At 44.0% G+C, this 17816-nt stretch overlaps 1 protein-coding gene across 6 annotated transcripts in view; it reads left to right on the plus strand.

Annotated features, from left to right (window-relative positions):
* The first annotated feature begins 641 nt into the window (after positions 1–641).
* The window catches only part of stxbp5l (syntaxin binding protein 5L), a 218138-nt gene continuing 200963 nt past the window's right edge, over positions 642–17816 (plus strand). For 5 of the 6 annotated variants that reach the window (XM_031805714.1, XM_031805719.1, XM_031805717.1 and 2 more), the window contains exon 1: positions 642–1594. In XM_031805714.1, the coding sequence (XP_031661574.1) occupies positions 1427–1594 (168 nt within the window). In that variant the 5' untranslated portion in view covers positions 642–1426. The remainder of the gene's footprint in view (positions 1595–17816) is intronic. The other variant, XM_031805718.1, reaches the window with a different exon arrangement.

Here is a 17816-nt window from a genome sequence, read left to right on the forward strand (position 1 = left end):
CCTGGTGATGTAAGCACTTGCAATTCAACCCAGCGTCAGTGGGGCCGAATTTATACCAATCTGCTGCTTATACTGTACACATATATATATATATATATATATATATATATATATACCGCGGTACCACATATCCGTGAATGCGTTTGAACCTTTATAAGGAGGTGTGAATGATGCACATGCGCCTTGACTAGGTAAACGGTCTGGTTTAACCATGTTTGATTAAATTATTGATTGCTCCCAGTGATTTTGGCGGTTCACTTTTGTTCCCGCACATGACATTGACAAATTGCACAGCTGTCAAATGCAAACAGCTGGGGAAGGTTCTAACTAACCTTAGGCCTACACCTTAGCGTTTTCCCCATCCACATTTACTACGAGTCAAGTTCGGTTTCTCACGTGTGGAAGCCTCATGAATAGATTGTGAATAAGCTATCCTATGTTCACACAAACGCACGTTTCACAGATGGTGCTGTTCCACAAGCCAGGCAAAGTTCATTATTTCCCCGTTGCTTTTATTCACAATACTGCCTATTCAGTAGGTATTGGCTGGAAACCGTAATCCAATCGCCACCGAGAAAGGGCGGGGAGAGGAACGAAGGGAGAGGCGGTGCCGGAGTGGAGTCTTTCAGTACCATGGACAGCAACTCGCGCTAGACTGCAGAGAATCAATTCTAGGGGACAGGGCTGCATACAAACGCTGGATCCTCGACAATTCGGGTATAAACTTAATTTGACTGATTCAACTCTCGTTTACCTGTTCCTCTCCTCAGTTCGTGCAAGGGTTTACTTTATTTTCTAATTGTAATACCAGCGAGTGGAAGCGAGCTGCATTTAGCTGCATTGTCTCTCTGCATAGACCTGCTTCACTCTCCATCCAGTCAAAAAGTGCGATTAAAAATTACAAAAAAAACATTGTTAAGGTAGTGTATTGGTAAGTGTTTGAACTTTAGCTGATTATATATCTAGTTAGTCTCTCATAACTGCTGCAGCGGTTGATTAGGCTATTGTATTTTAGTGTGTTTTGCCTTCATGCTTTATAGTGATGCAGTTTCAGCAGGCTAAAGAAACATGACGTTTCTTAGTTTAAATCTTTGCTGGGGCATGCTCTTTTGATGCGCAATATACATCCATTTGCAATTGGCGATTCTCTTTTACCTAAGTATCCTCCTCAAACCAAGATAAACAGTTTTGTGGACAGAAGCCTAAGTGCACAATGAGGTCCCTCCACGACTTTTTCAATTGCACTTAAAAAGAAGAGGGAGAGAGAGGGCGAGAGAGAGGCTGCAGGAAGCGACGCCTGCCAACCCTCAGGGGTTCCTACATCAAACAGACTCTCGCGTCATCTTAGCATTTGAAACGGAGACGACTCTTGATAGGTTGATAGAATATATAGACATAGAAGTCTTTCTCGCTAATCTAAAGCAAGATGAAGAAGTTTCGAAAGGTACTGGACGGCCTGTCATCCTCCTCCCCGGGGGGTGTCGCGTCCCCCTCGTGCGGCAGTGCAGCTGGTACCCCGACCGCTCATGCGCCCACTCCCCAGGATATCCATGTCCAGGAGACGCTAGTCTCGGAAAACTTTCAGATATGCAAGGTGAGTAGTGTGCGTGTCTGTGTATATCAGTAGGGCGTGTGTGTGTGTGTCTAGTTCTCCACAGTTCTGTTTCTCAAATGGACCGAGAATAAAACCGCCAAATCTATGGCCTTTCCAATACAAGTGAACAAGGGCCAAATGTGACAAGGACCAAATGTACATGCTGGCTAGTGGCTATAGGGTACAGTATATCAATTTACCAACAATGGTGGTGAAATGTTTACATACCAATGCATTGTTTTTATGGAATAGAGCATAGTGTTTTGTGTGGTATTGAGTAGCCAATAGAATAGAACGTGCCAGACTAAAAGACTGTCATGTTGTCGGTTCACATGGGTGCTTCTCAATCAAAGTCATCTTATCTGAGTTTACCATTTTAGACGCTGCCTGTATTCAAACCTACGCCCCCACCAGTCTCTCATTGGACCGTGTAACTCAGTCTGGTTTGGCTATGTTGTGTGCTTATTGAATGGATAGAACGCTTTAGCACTTGTGCAGATGTACTTATTTGGATAGTAATGTGGCCAACACATTACCCCTCTCCCTTATCTGTGACACAATACTTTCAATGAGGTGTAGGCCTGTATATCCTATAGCTTATCATTTCTAGTAGGCTATTGTTGTGTGTCCACTTCTTGGGAGGAGGCAGTAGACAATTATGCCTTGAAAAGCATGGCGCCGTGGGCGGTTGTATGTGTGCACAGCTGGCTGCTCATTGACTTTGGGTATTACCGTCAACGCAGAGTGTGTACCAAATATGGTGGATAAATGAAGATGGTTCACTCAGCCCGTTTAGCATTGAAAACAAATGGTCAGTTCTGGTCTATTTAACTGGGTGTGTCTCCCATAGATACCAATGCAATAGCAGCTGGGTCTGGACTACTTAGTTCTGTGACTTTCATTTCGCTTCCTCTTCCGTCAATGGTGTGCACATTGGTGACGACCGCATCTTGGTGCATGTATTCATTCAATTACCGGTCCCGCCGTGCTCCGACCGTTCGCCTATAGCTCCCACCGCTCTCTCTCCCTCTCTCTCTCTTGGTCCCAGCAAATGTATGTGAATTTCTGTGGCGATGTGCATTTAGTAGGCTAAACACAAGTGGTAAGAAAGAATGGCTTATAAGTGGTGGTGGTTGTTGTCTTCTCCGCAGACAGTTATTTAGTGTTGTAGAATCGATGACATAACGGCTGTTCCTTCCTCCCCATCTACAGCCCATAAAAAGTGAGTTAGCGAGCGGAGCGACCCTGCGGTACTATCGGGCTGATGTGATTTTCGTGGAGCTATTTTTAGAATGCTCCGCGCCCATTGCAGCCCCACTGATGTATTTGCAGCTGACTGACGCGATTATTCCTTGCCCCAAAGAGAAAGGGGGGGGGGATTTTGGATCTCACTGTAAATAATTAATTGAGGAGCGAGGGAGACCGGTATAACATTGTAGCTCAAGCAGAGGAGAAAGTATGAGGGGGGGGGGGGGGGGGGGGATCAAATGAACAATGGGAAGATAAGGAGAGGCAGGCAGGCAGTTCACTCCCAAACCGACGAGGTGGATGCTGCGGAGAGCATCGGATTCTGCATACTGGAGAAAGTGCTGGAAATAACCACGTGGTAGGCTAGGCAAATCCCCGCAGACTATACATTCGTATTGTGTCTGTATTTGTAATTACACAGTATTTCCCCCACTGCAATCTTAGCTACTCAAGACGAAACGTTCATAACTTATGAATAACCTACAACTTGCCCACAAATCACCCGAGCTAACCTGTCATTAGCCTAGGCCAGTGTTTCCCAACATCTCGAGTACCCCCACCAGCACACAACTCACCTGATTCAACTCATTGAGGGCTTGATGATTAGTTGAAATGCTAATTCAGGTGTGCTTGTCCGGGTCTACAACAAAAAGGTGTGCTGTTAAAGGGCACTTGAGGACTGGAGCGTGGAAACACTGGCCTAGGCTATTACCGAACATCAACATTTCTTGTATGGTAATGGTGCAAGTGACAGATACACGCAGGTGTTGTCTGGCATCATTCATTGAACCTTGCTGTGACCACACCAGGCAGGAAATTCGAGGTGTGCCTCCGGTCAAGTTGGGCTCAGAGGTGAGGGCTGGAGAACGCCCAAACGTTAAACGTCAAATACAGAGTGCACTTACTGTGTTAGCAGCATCTCTGGCACCGGTGGTGTTGTCACAACCCTCACACCATTCCCTGCCCACTGTAGCAGACAGTACAGAAGGGCAGGAGTGTGAGCTGAGCTACACGCTAATGTGTGTATTGATTTGAAATGTTGTTTCTACCAGTAACAGATAGAGCTATTATAGCTTTTCATGTGCATTTTGTAATGCTTTCTATTTAATAGTAAGCCTTTGAATAAAAATCTATGAATGGGGGTGTGGAAGAGGGGAATGGATGAATGAGGCAGTGTGCAGAGGAAATCCCCTCCCGGAGGCAGCACACCTTTTCTGGGGTAATGAGGGTGGGAGGGTCCTGGAGGTCAGTCGTCAAAAGGATCCCAGAGGAGGAACACACACACACACACACACACACACACACACACACACACACACACACACACACCCCTATAGGGAATTGTGCCGTTTGATGAATGAAAGGCGGTCACTACCCCAACCTTTTACTCATTCATTAGTCTCTTTGGTATATTCTTCAGAGGATAAAATACTTTGTTCGTTAATAGTGTCACATCCCAGAGATTCCAGGTGTCTGTGTGGGTGGGTTCCAGACATTTACTGACTTCCTTAGTCATGACTTTTCTTCTTCTCTCTAGTGTGTGGGAACATAGCACACGTGTCTTACCGCTCTTCTTTATATGGCGTTGGCCACTATTAATGTCGGCGATGACGCGTGAACAGGCGTGTGATACGAGTTTGTCATGAAAGCTCTCTGTCAGACTACAGAGATTGGTCAACTTATTCAGTAGAGCAGATCGAGATACCACGGGGTGACCCGGCTGTGAGCGTGCCTCATCCAAAAGATCGAGATACCACGGGGTGACCCGGCTGTGAGCGTGCCTCATCCAAAAGATCGAGATACCACGGGGTGACCCGGCTGTGAGCGTGCCTCATCCAAAAGATCGAGATACCACGGGGTGACCCGGCTGTGAGCGTGCCTCATCCAAAAGATCGAGATACCACGGGGTGACCCGGCTGTGAGCGTGCCTCATCCAAAAGTTGAGAGCAGGGTTGCATGGGGAATTGTGTGTGTGTGGGGGGGTGTGGGGGTGTATGTTCATGTGTGTGATAGAGGGAGCGTGATAAGTGGATGGAGCTCAGCTAGAATAGGCATGGATGTGAAGAGAAAGAGGGAGGGAGCAAAGTGAGGTCATGGCTGCAGGTAATTGCAGGTAGCATAGTGGTTAAGAGCGTGTGTTACGTTACAGCCTTATTCTGTAAAAACACGTTTTTAAATATTTGCACATTTTGTACGGTTACTGGCCCAACGCTCTTAACCACTATGGTCCCACTAAGCGCAAACCAGATGGGATGATTCACGCAGTCTCCTCTGAACAGTTGACTGTCTGCGACTTGGACTCTGTGAAGCGTTTATTTGGGCTGCAATCTGAGGTGCAGTTACATCTAATGAATTTATCCTCTGCAGAAGAACTAACTCTGGGTCTTCCTTCCTGTGACGGTCCTCATGAGAGCCAGTTTCATCATAGCGCTTGATGGATGTTGCGACTGCACTTGAAAAAACTTTCAAAGTTCTTTAAATTTTCCGCATTGTCTCACCTTCATGTCTTAAAGTAATGATGGACTGTCATTTCTCTTTGGTTATTTGAGCTGTTCTTGCCATAATATGTACATGGTCTTTTACCAAACAGGGCTATCTTCTGTATACTGTCCCTAACCTGTCACAACACAACTGATTGGCTCAAACGCATTCCGAAGGAAATAACTTTTAACAAGCCAAACCTGTTAATTGAAATGCATTCTAGGTGACAACCTCATGACGCTGGTTGAGACAATGGCAAGAGTGTGCAAAGCTGCCATCAAGGCAAAGGGTGGCTACTTTGAAGAATCAAAAATATATTTTGATTGGTTTTAAAACTTTTTTGGTTACTACATGATTCCATGTGTGTTATTTCATAGTTTTGATGCCTTCAGTATTGTTCTACAATGTACAAAATAGTAAAAAATAATGAAAAACCCTGGAATTAGTAGGTGTGTCCAAACCTTTGACTGGTAGTGGGTTTGAATACACTGTAAATCAGGTAATAAGTCACATGTACCAACTCTTTGTGCAGTAATAGTGGTAACACGATTTTTGAGTGAACACCTCATCTCTGTTCCCCACACATACAATTATCTGTAAGGTACCTCAGTCGAACAGCGAATTTCATACACAGGTTCAACCACAAAGACCATGGAGGAAACAATTCCTTGCAAAGAAATGGAAGGGTACTAAGGTGTTGAAGGCTGATCTGTAATCAATGAACATCTTTCTTACATAAGTGTTCCTCTTGTCTAGATGGGATAGGGCAGTGCGATAGTGTCATCCGTGGATCTGTGGGGCGGAATGCAAATTGTAGTGGGTCTAGTACCAAAAAGTATGAATATGTATGGACTCTGGATAAGAGCGTCTGCCAAATGACTAAAATGTAAATTCCTAGGGTGTCGGGTAAGGTGGAGTTGATATCCTCTCAAAGCACTTCATGATGACTGAAGTGAGTGCTACACTAGATAGTCATTTAGTTCAGTTACCTTCGCTTTCTTGGGTACAGGATCAATTATGGACATCTTGAAGCAAGTGGGGACAACATACTGGGATAGGGAGAGATTGAATATGTCCCTAAACACCACACTGACATCACAATCCAAAAATCAAGTCCTGCAGGCTCTAGTTTAGTCTTATCTTGATTATTGTCCAGTCGTGGGGTTCAGTGCTGCAAGGAAAGACCTAGTTAAGCTGCCGCTGGCCCAGAACAGAGCGACACGTCTTGCTCGTCGTTGTAATCAGAGAGCTGATATTAATACTATGCATGACAGTCTCTCTTGGCTAAGAGTTGAGGAGAGACTGACTGCATCACTTCTTCTTTTCTTAAGAAACATTCATGTGTTTAAAATTCCAAATTGTTTGTATAGTCAACTTACACACAGCTCTGACACACACACTTACCCTACCAGACATGCCAACAGGGCTCTTTTCACAGTCCCCAAATCCAGAACAAATTCAAGAATGTGTACAGTATTATATAGTATTATATATTATATAATATATATATATATATTATATATATATTGAACTCCGTTCCATCCCATATTGCTCAAATTAACAGCAAACCTGGTTTCAAAAAACAGATAAAGCAACACCTCACGGCACAACGCCTCTCCCCTATTTGACCTAGATTGTTTGTGTATGTATTGACATGTACTGTAGGCTAAGTGTGCCTTTTAAAAAATGTATGTAGTTCTACCCTTGAGCTGTTCTTGTCTATTGATGTTCTGTATTATGTCATGTCTCATGTTTTGTGAGGACCCCAGGAAGAGTAGCTGCTGCTTTTGCAACAGTTAATGGGGATCCTAATAAAATACCCCAATACAAAATAAACACGACAGCCATCTGGTCTACACATGCTCTGAAGACTAGCGAAGCCTTGCGAGGGTTAACACGCTTAAATGTCTTACTCTCACGTTGGCCACGGAGAGCGGGAGCTCCCAGTCCTCCTGAGTGGCTGTGGAGTCCCTGCCATATGCTTGTGTCTTTAGCAGTTGAATTGTGACTCCACTTTGTCCCTGTACCGTCGTTTTACCACTGATTGCCACACGGATAGCATAGCTGGTCTGTTTATGCATGTCCATGGTCTCAGTCACCTTGTCGTGGTTCGCGCTTTCAGTTTTGCGCAAATGCTGCCATCGATCCACAACATCCTCTATGCACTTCCTGATGAACTCAGTCACCGAGTCCGTTTATATTTCTATACTATTTTCAGAGGCAATCCAGAACATTTCCCAGTCCGCGTGATCAAAACAATCTGGAAGCAATCTCTGCCATGCTATTCATACATACTAATGAAACGTGATCACCGAGCAGTGTGGACCTCCGGCGACAAGCCTCAACCTCCCCATGACCCATTATAATGATCAGCATAATGATCTATTCACAATTCATAAAGCGTTTTTCTCTACTCAAAGTGCTTTATTATTGTATGGGGGTCATACCCTCCACCATCCAGCTGTAGCTAATCAATCAGTCAGCAAGAGGACTGTTAAATTCTGGTTTTACATCAGGACCCAAAATTGACACTCAATCATTGCATTTGAACTGGCTTTTTTGTCATTACATTTGACATTTAACAGACGTTCTCATCCACAACGACTTACAGTAGTGAGTGCATACATTTTCATACTTTTTCGTGCTGGTTCCCCGTGGGAATTGAACCGACAACCCTGGCGTTGCAAGCGCCATGCTCTGCACGCTTACACTCTGAGAAAAAAGGGTGCCAAAAGAGAACGCTTTTTGGTTCCATTTAGAACCCTCTGTGTAAAGTGTTCTACATGGAACTCAAAAGTGTTTTATCTGGAACCAAAAGGGTTCTCCTATGGGGAAAGCCAAAGAACCTTTTTAGGTTCTAGATAGCACCTTTTTTTCTAAGAGTGTACCAAATGAGACATTTACCTCTACTACCAGGATGCGGGAAGTTGGCCCTATTTGCTTAGTTAAAGTCCGTGTTGCATTAGTTTACCCCTAATAGTTATGATTAGCATTTGGGGCGAGAAGACTGATCTCAGATCAGGCAGTTTCTGTCTCAGTCAGGGTCAAAGGTCAGTGGGAGGAGCCTTTATCTCCCTGTCTCCTCCTCATCACTCTTCGGGCATAGATGTGTGGGTAGAGGAGGAGATGAGATGACGTCAACCTCATCTACGACCCTTCAAACTTTCTGCGATCGCTGGCCTCCATCCCGAGTCTGATGACTCATTGTTTCACTGCCTGCCTGTCAGAAGTGTTAGAGTGAGATAAAATAGGGAGGTGTGGGTGTGTGTGGAGGCAGAGAAGAGAAGGGGGAGGAGGGGAAGGAAGTGGGTCCGGGGGCTGTACAGTGTTTGTGTGTGTGTGTGATTATTCACCCATCCTCTTGGTTACTGGGCCAGTGGACGATTGTGTAGCTCTCTAGGAGCAGGTTTTATGTCCTTATTGGAGAGGTTGGCCCACTTACTCTCTGGGTGATGCTGCCGTTCCTGGCAAGCCTGGCAGATTGCCCACCACCTCAGTACCCCATGCGGTGCAACACATAATTGTCTTTAAATTAAGTGGACTTTTCAATCATCCCATGATCTCGCTAAGTATTGCTTCATCAATCTTTTGGAAAGTCTATTTTCTTCTCTCTGTCCACTGATCAAAGGCAGTGGTAAATTGTGTAGACATACTGTATACTGCAACTTAGAGCGTGTGTGTGTGTGTTTGTGCGTGTGAGCTATTGCGTGCATTCCCATGAATGTATGATGGTATCTATAGGAGGGACCCTCTGACGCTCTTGTCTCTTGAGGATCATCTGTCCAATGAAATGCCAGGCTTCTGCCTATTCTGAGACACAACCACTTGTACTACTCCCCTCAGCCACTCCTTTTAGTGGGATGTACGTGAGGATGGAGATTGGTGGATTTTGCATTATTCAAACACCTGAAACAGCGTTTTCATGCAATCTAGAGCTATGATCATGGGTAATTCAATGTCAAAAAAAGCATTATAGGTTATCTAAGCATACCTCTTTATCTGTTCAATTATCATTTTAATGAATGATGCACATTGAGTCTTTAAGAACTTTTATGTCTTCGGAGTTTAGTAAAACTCCCACACTGGTAGATAGTATCATAGCCCAAGAGTTACAGGGCCGTTGCAGTCAACAACGTGATTTTCTTGTGATTTATATATATTTCCCACACTATGAGGTTGGAATAATAATGTGAAATTGTGAAAATGATGACAATGCGCTTCTAATGTAAGAGCTGTGTGAAATGATAGCCTGAAATGTTACTGTTTGGTGGGATCTAGTTTTAGCCTGCCTGGTGACAACCTACTCTAACTTGATTGATAACCTGAAATGGCTGAGTAGCTAGTTATGAGGTTGGGAGTTGGTGGCTAGTATTACAGAGAAACAACAAAACATATTTGTATTTATTTATTCATCACTAAAGAAATCAACAGGCAACAGCTTGATTAAATGACAAGCACACCTCCTGCGAGTCCTGCCCATCACCGGCATCTAAAATCAAATCAAACGCTGTGTCACACTCTCTGTCCTCCACTGACAATACCGTCTGCACCCACTACTGGACTATCCAGCGTCCTAGTATATCTTTGCTCCATGGTGCACCTTGGAAGGAACCACTTACCAGGGAGATTGGGGGAGGTGGTGGAGGGGGGGGGGGGGGTCACTCTTTGCCTGGTCCAGCCAGTGTGCCCTCTACGCAAAATACTGCTGACAGATCCTTTTTATAAATAATTTTCGGGGATGTCTCATGGTCTGACAAACACCGCTCTAGCTCTGCCACCTTTCACAGCAGATGCAGAAGTGCGACAAAGATGATGCGGTGGATTGAGACGCATCCAAAGCAGAAGACGGAGAGATTTTTATAGGAGTTACTTTATTATGCTAATTAGATTTAGGCTCTAGGGTGTTAAAAATAAAGTTGAGTAATTAATTCAACACCTAAAAAAATGTAAAAACTGGACGAATCTGAGGAGGTCCGTGCCCTTGTGCCCTTATGGGCATGATGTGTGTGTGTGTGTGTGTGTGTGTTAGAGGTGGGCGGTATCCAGATGTTCATACTTTCATACCGTGCCTCTGCCATCTCCAGTTATACAGTATTACCGGTGGAACAAAGGGTGTTATTTTTTATATTTTTGTTGTTAAACTCCAAATCAAACTTAAGACATCGTCTGACGTGGATGATATCATTTCTTGTTGCATTTCTTAAGGTCAGACGTCATTCGGAGGAGCGCCCACCCCTCCCCCTCCTCCTCACCCCTCCCCCTCTCCTTGATGTTCTGAGCCTCAGCATCCCTGTGCCTTTGCAGTTTAGCCACCTTGTGTCACAAGGAATCAATCAGTCCTATAGCTGGTATGATGGCCCCACCAGTCTCGCTGGACCCCAAGAGATTACATCATCGCCCAGGCCTAGCCCCCGGAGTCTAATGGATGATGCAATTGGCCCGCTGTTGACATGCTCGATTCTCTTTCTCCATGACAAGTCACCAAGGGGGTTAAATACGCGTGCACATGGAACTCCTTGGAACCCAGTGGCCACAATTACCCATGGTTAAAGGCATAGTTCACCCAAATTATGAAATGACATAAGAGATTCCTAACAATGTAAGCAATCTATGGAAAGGTATGACAGCATTCTAAATCAAATCAAATTTGTTTATATAGCCCTTTTTACATCAGCTGATATCTCAAAGTGCTGTACAGAAACCCAGCCGAAAACCCCAAACAGCAAGCAATGCAGGTGAAGAAGCACGGTGGCTAGGAAAAACTCCCTAGAAAGGCCAAAACCGAGGAAGAAACCTAGAGAGGAACCAGTCTATGAGGGGTGGCCAGTCCTCTTCTGGCTGTGCCGAATGTTCATAAATGACCAGCATGGTCAAATAATAATAATCACAGTAGTTGTCGAGGGTGCAAGCAAGTCAGCACCTCAAGTGTAAATGTTAGGTTGGCTTTTCATAGCCAATCATTAAGAGTATCTCTACCGCTCCTGCTGTCTCTAGAGAGTTGAAAACAGCAGGTCTGGGACAGGTAGCAAGTCCGGTGAACAGGTCAGGTTTCCATAGCCGCAGGCATTGCAGTTGAAACTGGAGCAGCAGCATGGCCAGATGGACTCGGGACAGCAAGGAGTCATCATGCCAGGTAGTCCTGAGGCATGGTCCTAGGGCTCAGGTCCTCCGAGAGAGAGAAAGAGAGAATTAGAGAGAGCATACTTAAATTCACACAGGACACCGGGTAAGACAGGAGAAGTACTCCAGATATAACAAACTGACCCTAGCCCCCCGACACATAAACTACTGCAGCATAAATACTGGAGGCTGAGACAGGAGGGGTCAGGAGACACTGTGGCCCCATCCGATGATACCCCTGGACAGGGCCAAACAGGAAGGATATAACCCCACCCACTTTGCCAAAGCACAGCCCCCACACCACTAGAGGGATATCTTCAACCACCAACTTACCATCCTGAGACAAGGCCGAGTATAGCCCACAAAGATCTCAGCCACAGCACAACCCAAGGGGGGGCGCCAACCCAGACAGGAAGATCACGTCAGTGACTCAACCCACTCAAGTGACGCACCCCTCCTAGGGACGGCATGAAAGAGCACCAGTAAGCCAGTGACTCAGCCCCTGTAATAGGGTTAGAGGCAGAGAATCCCAGTGGAGAGGGGGGAACCGGCCAGGCAGAGACAGCAAGGGCGGTTCGTTGCTCCAGTGCCTTTCCGTTCACCTTCACACTCCTGGGCCAGACTACACTCAATCATAGGACCTACTGAAGAGATGAGTCTTCAGTAAAGACTTAAAGGTTGAGACTGAGTCTGCATCTCTCACATGGGTAGGCAGACCATTGTATAAAAATGGAGCTCTATTGGAGAAAGCCCTGCCTCCAGCTGTTTGCTTAGATATTCTAGGGACAATTAGGAGGCCTGCGTCTTGTGACCGTAGTGTATGTGTAGGTATGAACGGCAGGACCAAATCGGAAAGATAGGTAGGAGCAAGCCCATGCAATGCTTTGTAGGTTAGCAGTAAAACCTTGAAATCAGCCCTTGCCTTAACAGGAAGCCAGTGTAGGGAGGCTAGCACTGGAGTAATATGATCACATTTTGGGGTTCTAGTCAGGATTCTAGCAACCCTATTTAGCACTAACTGAAGTTTATTTAGTGCTTTATCCGGGTAGCCGGAAAGTAGAGCATTGCAGGAGTCTAACCTAGAAGTAACAAAAGCATGGATACATTTTTCTCCATCATTTTTGGACAGTAAGTTTCAGATTTTTGCAATGTTACGTAGATGGAAAAAAGCTGTCCTTGAAACATTCCTGACATGTTCGTCAAAAGAGACAAAAAGAGACAATTCTATGCATTGGTTTAGTTCAGCGACACTGTTTCCAAATGTTAACATATTTGGAAACTCTTCTAGCCACTGCCAGGGAAACTAACCCAAAGCATGAAATGCTGTCATACCTTTGTGCATAGCCTGCTTTCAGGGTAAGGAAATCAATGTGTCATTTTGTAATTTGGGTGAACTATGCCTTTAATCACAGGCTAACAGGCTTTAGCCCCCATCATACGAATACGTAAAGCATGTCACACCCACACAGAGCGACAGGCTCACTGTTGCCGGAAGGCGAGCATGGAACCATAGATATCTTCTAGAATATAATGTGGATGTGAAGACATGCTTGTGAGTTCACCTGTGAAGATGGAAGATGCAAGACAATTGCACACCCACACGAACATCCCACTACACACACACACTCGCACGCACAGTACACGGACACACGCGCACACACACACACGCATTGTATAACTAGACATATAAATACACCGTCATACAGTATACTCTCTCCTTCACGCACCAATGAGACCCTACACTCTTAGAAACAAGGTTCCATGTAGAACCAAAAAGGGTTCTATCGCTTGCTTCTGAAGCGATGTGTCCTTTTGAATGTCACATGTTGAACAATGCTGAACATTCTGTTGATTTGACCTGAAACAACTTTAGGTTTTCTCCCCAAAATACTTTTTTTGACACCTAGATGTGATACCATGTGACCTAGCAGGATATACAAGTACTGTTTCCCTCTCTCGTACTCTCTTTAACTGTGGACCTGAAGGAGGGAGTAGGACCTTCATCTTCAGCAGGCCCGACCATAGGCCCTGGACCTTTGCCTTTAATGGTCAGAACTGATACATTAGGGGAAAAGTACCTTTTCGGGAATAGTACCTGTAATCTAGTACAGAAATAGGGACGGAAGTGCCCATGCACTAAACAGGCTCAGAAGAAGACAGCATAATTTAAAGAGCTGGTGCTGCTTGACCAGTAGACGTCAGACAAATCTTCTTCAAGGACAGAAGGAGTAGACAATTAGAGCTCAGCCTGTGCAACTTAACGAAGAAGTGCAACAAGCATAACGACATCAACTCAGGACCAAAGGAAAAACCTGAAGGCGGAACCACACAACTGAACCAGAAAGGACACACAGCCATCTTCTTCCTTTGTTCTCCTCTATGCTGCCTGAACAAACAAGAAACCACAACAGACTTGGATCACAGACTGAGTTTAACACCATTTTATGTACAGGATCTCCAGTTCTTCACTTCTTAACAATTCATTCCATTTCCCGATCATTCTCATTTTGATGAGTGTTGATAAATGTTGATTGTATAAATCCATTTTGTTTGTCTGGTTATTCTGGTAAAGAACTCCAAATGATTGTCAAAGAGTTCAGACCTTCAGGTTAGTCAAGTATTACTGTTTTTCTAATTGTAGTCCTAGTTATGAGTTATGACAACAATAAGTCAGAAGTCAGGTCTTCTCAGAATACCATTTTGACCAGTAACTGGACTTTTGCCCTGTTAATAATTATATAGTAATTCTGTAAGTGTACATATTTCCTCAAATTTCTCCACCTCGTCTGCGACTGTTTCCCTCTTCCTTATAACTGCAGATTTAACCTGTTTAAGTTACAGAATACAGTTGAAGTCGGAAGTTTACATACACTTACGTTGGAGTCATTAAAACTTGTTTTTCAACCACTCCACCAATTTCTTCATAACAAACTATTGTTTTGGCAAGTCGGTTAGGACATCTACTTTGTGCGTGACACAAGTCATTTTCCCAACAATTGTTTACGGACAGATTATTTCACTTATAATTCACTGTATCACAATTCCAGTGGGTCAAAAGTTAACATACACTGAGTTGGCTGTGTCTTTAAACAGCTTGGAAAATTGCAGAAAATGTCATGGCTTTAGAAGCTTCTGATAGGCAAATTGACATCATTTGAGTCAATTGGAGGTGTACCTGTGGATGCATTTCAAGGCCTACCTTCAAACTCAGTGCCTCTTTGCTTGACATCATAGGAAAAAAATAAGAAATTAGCCAAAACCTCAGAATAAATATTGTAGACCTCCACAAGTCTGGTTCATTCTTGGTAGCAAATGCCTGAAGGTACCACGTTAATCTGTACAAACAATAGTACGCAAGTATAAACACCATGTAACCATGCAGCCGACATACTGCTCAGGAAGGAGACACGTTCTGTCTCCTAGAGATGAACCTACTTTGGTGTGAAAAGTGCAAATCAATTCCAGAACAACAGCAAATAACCTTGTGAAGATGCTGGAGGAAACAGGTACAAAAGTATCTATATCCACAGTAAAAACAGTCCTATATTTACATGTGTTAAATCGGAGGGCTTGTTGTCCGGACCTCTGGCAGTCTCTCTGGGGGTGCCACAGGGTTTAATTCTCGGGCCGACTCTTTTCTCTGTATACATCAATGATGTTGCTCTTGCTGCTGGTGATTCTCTGATCCACCTATATGCAGACAACACCATTCTGTATACTTCTGGCCCTTCTTTGGACACTGTGTTTCTGCGTCAGGCCTCTACATGGGACGGGAAGGCCACTAGAAGTTCTGTGCTTAGATTCACACCATAATTAGTCTGAGATTGAATTATTTGCTAACAATGACATTTTCATTGCAAATAAGACACACTGGCTTGGCACTGGGAAAAGATGGAGAGATGTACGCATATCTTTCTGCACATTCTTCTCTCAATCCTCGATTTTCATTATCCACCTTTCTTCTTGATACGTTTTGAGAGCGACATTTTATCTTGCTATCAAGCAAATGATTCTGAACAAATGTTGACGTTAGCCTACAGTAGTCTACACTACCTTTTTTATGTAGACCTGTTTTCCCCACCAATCAACACACAGAGAAATAGATAAAAAAAATCATAATTGAATAGAGACAGGGATTTTATGAGTGTAATCAGATCAACATGATTATCTTATTGTCTCTGAATCTATTTGTGAACCCTTAATTTAAATTAATGAAATGAATTAAGCTACATTTAAAATCAATCCCATATACTATGTTCTTACAAAAAAGGTTAGACATTTTCTAGCACTAACTAGCATTAATGGCAACAATGGCTGACAATTAAATAACGTGCCATAGAATTCTACGGTATCCCGCAAGGTGTGCTGCAGTATTACACAACTTTTAAAGGAGGAACCACTGTACACTTCATACAGTATATGGAACCCCTAGGGTGGCAGGTAGTCTAGCAGTTACAGCGTTGGGCTAGAAACTAAAAAGGTTGCTGGTTGAAATACCCGAGCCGTCAAGGTGAAACATCTGTTAATGTGCTCTTGAGCAAGGCACCTAACCCCAATTTGCTCCATTATGGCTACTGCTAATAAAATAGTAGTATTACTAAGAAAATAATATCATAAATAATAGAAAATAAATAATGAAATGATACACAAAAGAATACCAATATATTTTTAAGATGTTATTGTCATTATAGTCACTCTCAAACACAAACAGTTTAGGTAATGCCAACATTTTTTTTGAAATATGCACAGATCGGTGGACAGGAAGGCTCTTTGTTTTGAATGATGGCCCAATGTCAATTCTGGATGCCTTCCGAGGGGTTATGCCTTCCGAGAGGTTATGCCTTCCGAGGGGTTATGCCGCCCGATGGGGTAATGCCTTCCGAGGGGTAATGCCTCCCGAGGGGTAATGCCTTCCGATGGGTAATGCCCTCGGATGGGTTATGCCCTCCGAGGGGTTATGCCTTCCGAGGGGTCATGCCTTCCGAGGGGTCATGCCTTCCGAGGGGTTATGCCTTCTGAGGGGTTATGTCTTCCGAGGGGTTATGTCTTCCGAGGGGTAATGCCTTCCGAGGGGTTATGCCTTCCGAGGGGTTATGCCTTCCGAGGCGTTATGCCTTCTGAGGGGTTATGTCTTCTGAGGGGTTATGCCTTCCGAGGGGTTATGCCTTCTTTATGGAACAGTGCAATATGTGTTATTGCCTACCTGGTTCCTGAGAGGAAGAAAAAAAGGACATAATTGGGATTCAATCTTATACCTGCAAGAATGTAGATAAACTGGTACACAGACACATCATTATTATAATGTAGAAGACCGACTTACATGCAGTTGTTGCCATCAACAGCAGCCAAAAGAGGGATCCTCTTTTTGCCTGGTAGTTGGGTTCAGCGGCAACATGGCTAGTCCCTCCCATCGGACTCCACCCTGAAATACTGAGATAAAAGTAACAATTAGCTAATTGCTAATGTCAGGCTGGGTCTGCAGTTTTATTTGGCACATTCAATAAGTAAAATGAACGTTTATTCATAAGAGTTAGCTAGCTTGTAAAGTGGCTAGCTAGCTAATTAAAGTGTTTCCCCCCCCTATAGGCTTAGCTAGCTAGCTTGCTAGGTAACAAACGGTAGCCTAATATAGTGCTCAAACTTTGAAACAACGTTATCTGTAGTTTATCATATCATTATGGCTTCATTTATTTGAATGAAAAAATTAATGTTGATTAACTTAAACAACTGCGTTATTGAGTCATCACTCTGGATAAATGGCTGTTGGTGTTGACAGTTTTTGAATTATGGAAACCACTTTCTCAAGGATTGAACCTTTCTCTGAAAAGGGTTCTTACATTTTGACCCAAGAACTAAAAGGTTCTACATAGAACCCCAATGAACCCTTAATTTGTAAGAGTGTAGCTAGCACCCATTAGCGAAGAGGAGGTTATCCCAGCTCATTCATTTTTTCCCCCCATCCCTTCACTCTGGTCTCATACTGCCCTCTCTCCCTGCTCGCTAGACTGGGCATACGTGTGTGTGTGTGTGTGTGTTTGTGCTTGGGAAGCACTTATCCACATCCAGATATAATAAGAATGGCTTCCTCCCATTCTGTGAGAATCTGTAAACTGCTGTCTCTGTACTGAAGGAAGGACTTACAGCTTTCTGGCTTCCTCAAACATTACACCAGACCAGCCAAATCAATACTCACGATCCTCCCTTTTTCCTATCGCCTTTTCTCACTTAGAATATTTCACTGTAATCCACAATCAGGCAACGGGAATTGTTCACAACTGACACAATGATGTACTTCCATGTGCTGATTCCTACTCCCTCCTAGTTCTCTTTTTTACGTCTCTAACTATAGAGAGACCCCGTCTAGCCCGTCCCC

Source organism: Oncorhynchus kisutch, linkage group LG26 (genome assembly GCF_002021735.2).
Source record: "Oncorhynchus kisutch isolate 150728-3 linkage group LG26, Okis_V2, whole genome shotgun sequence".
NCBI classification, from domain to species: Eukaryota; Metazoa; Chordata; class Actinopteri; order Salmoniformes; family Salmonidae; genus Oncorhynchus; species Oncorhynchus kisutch.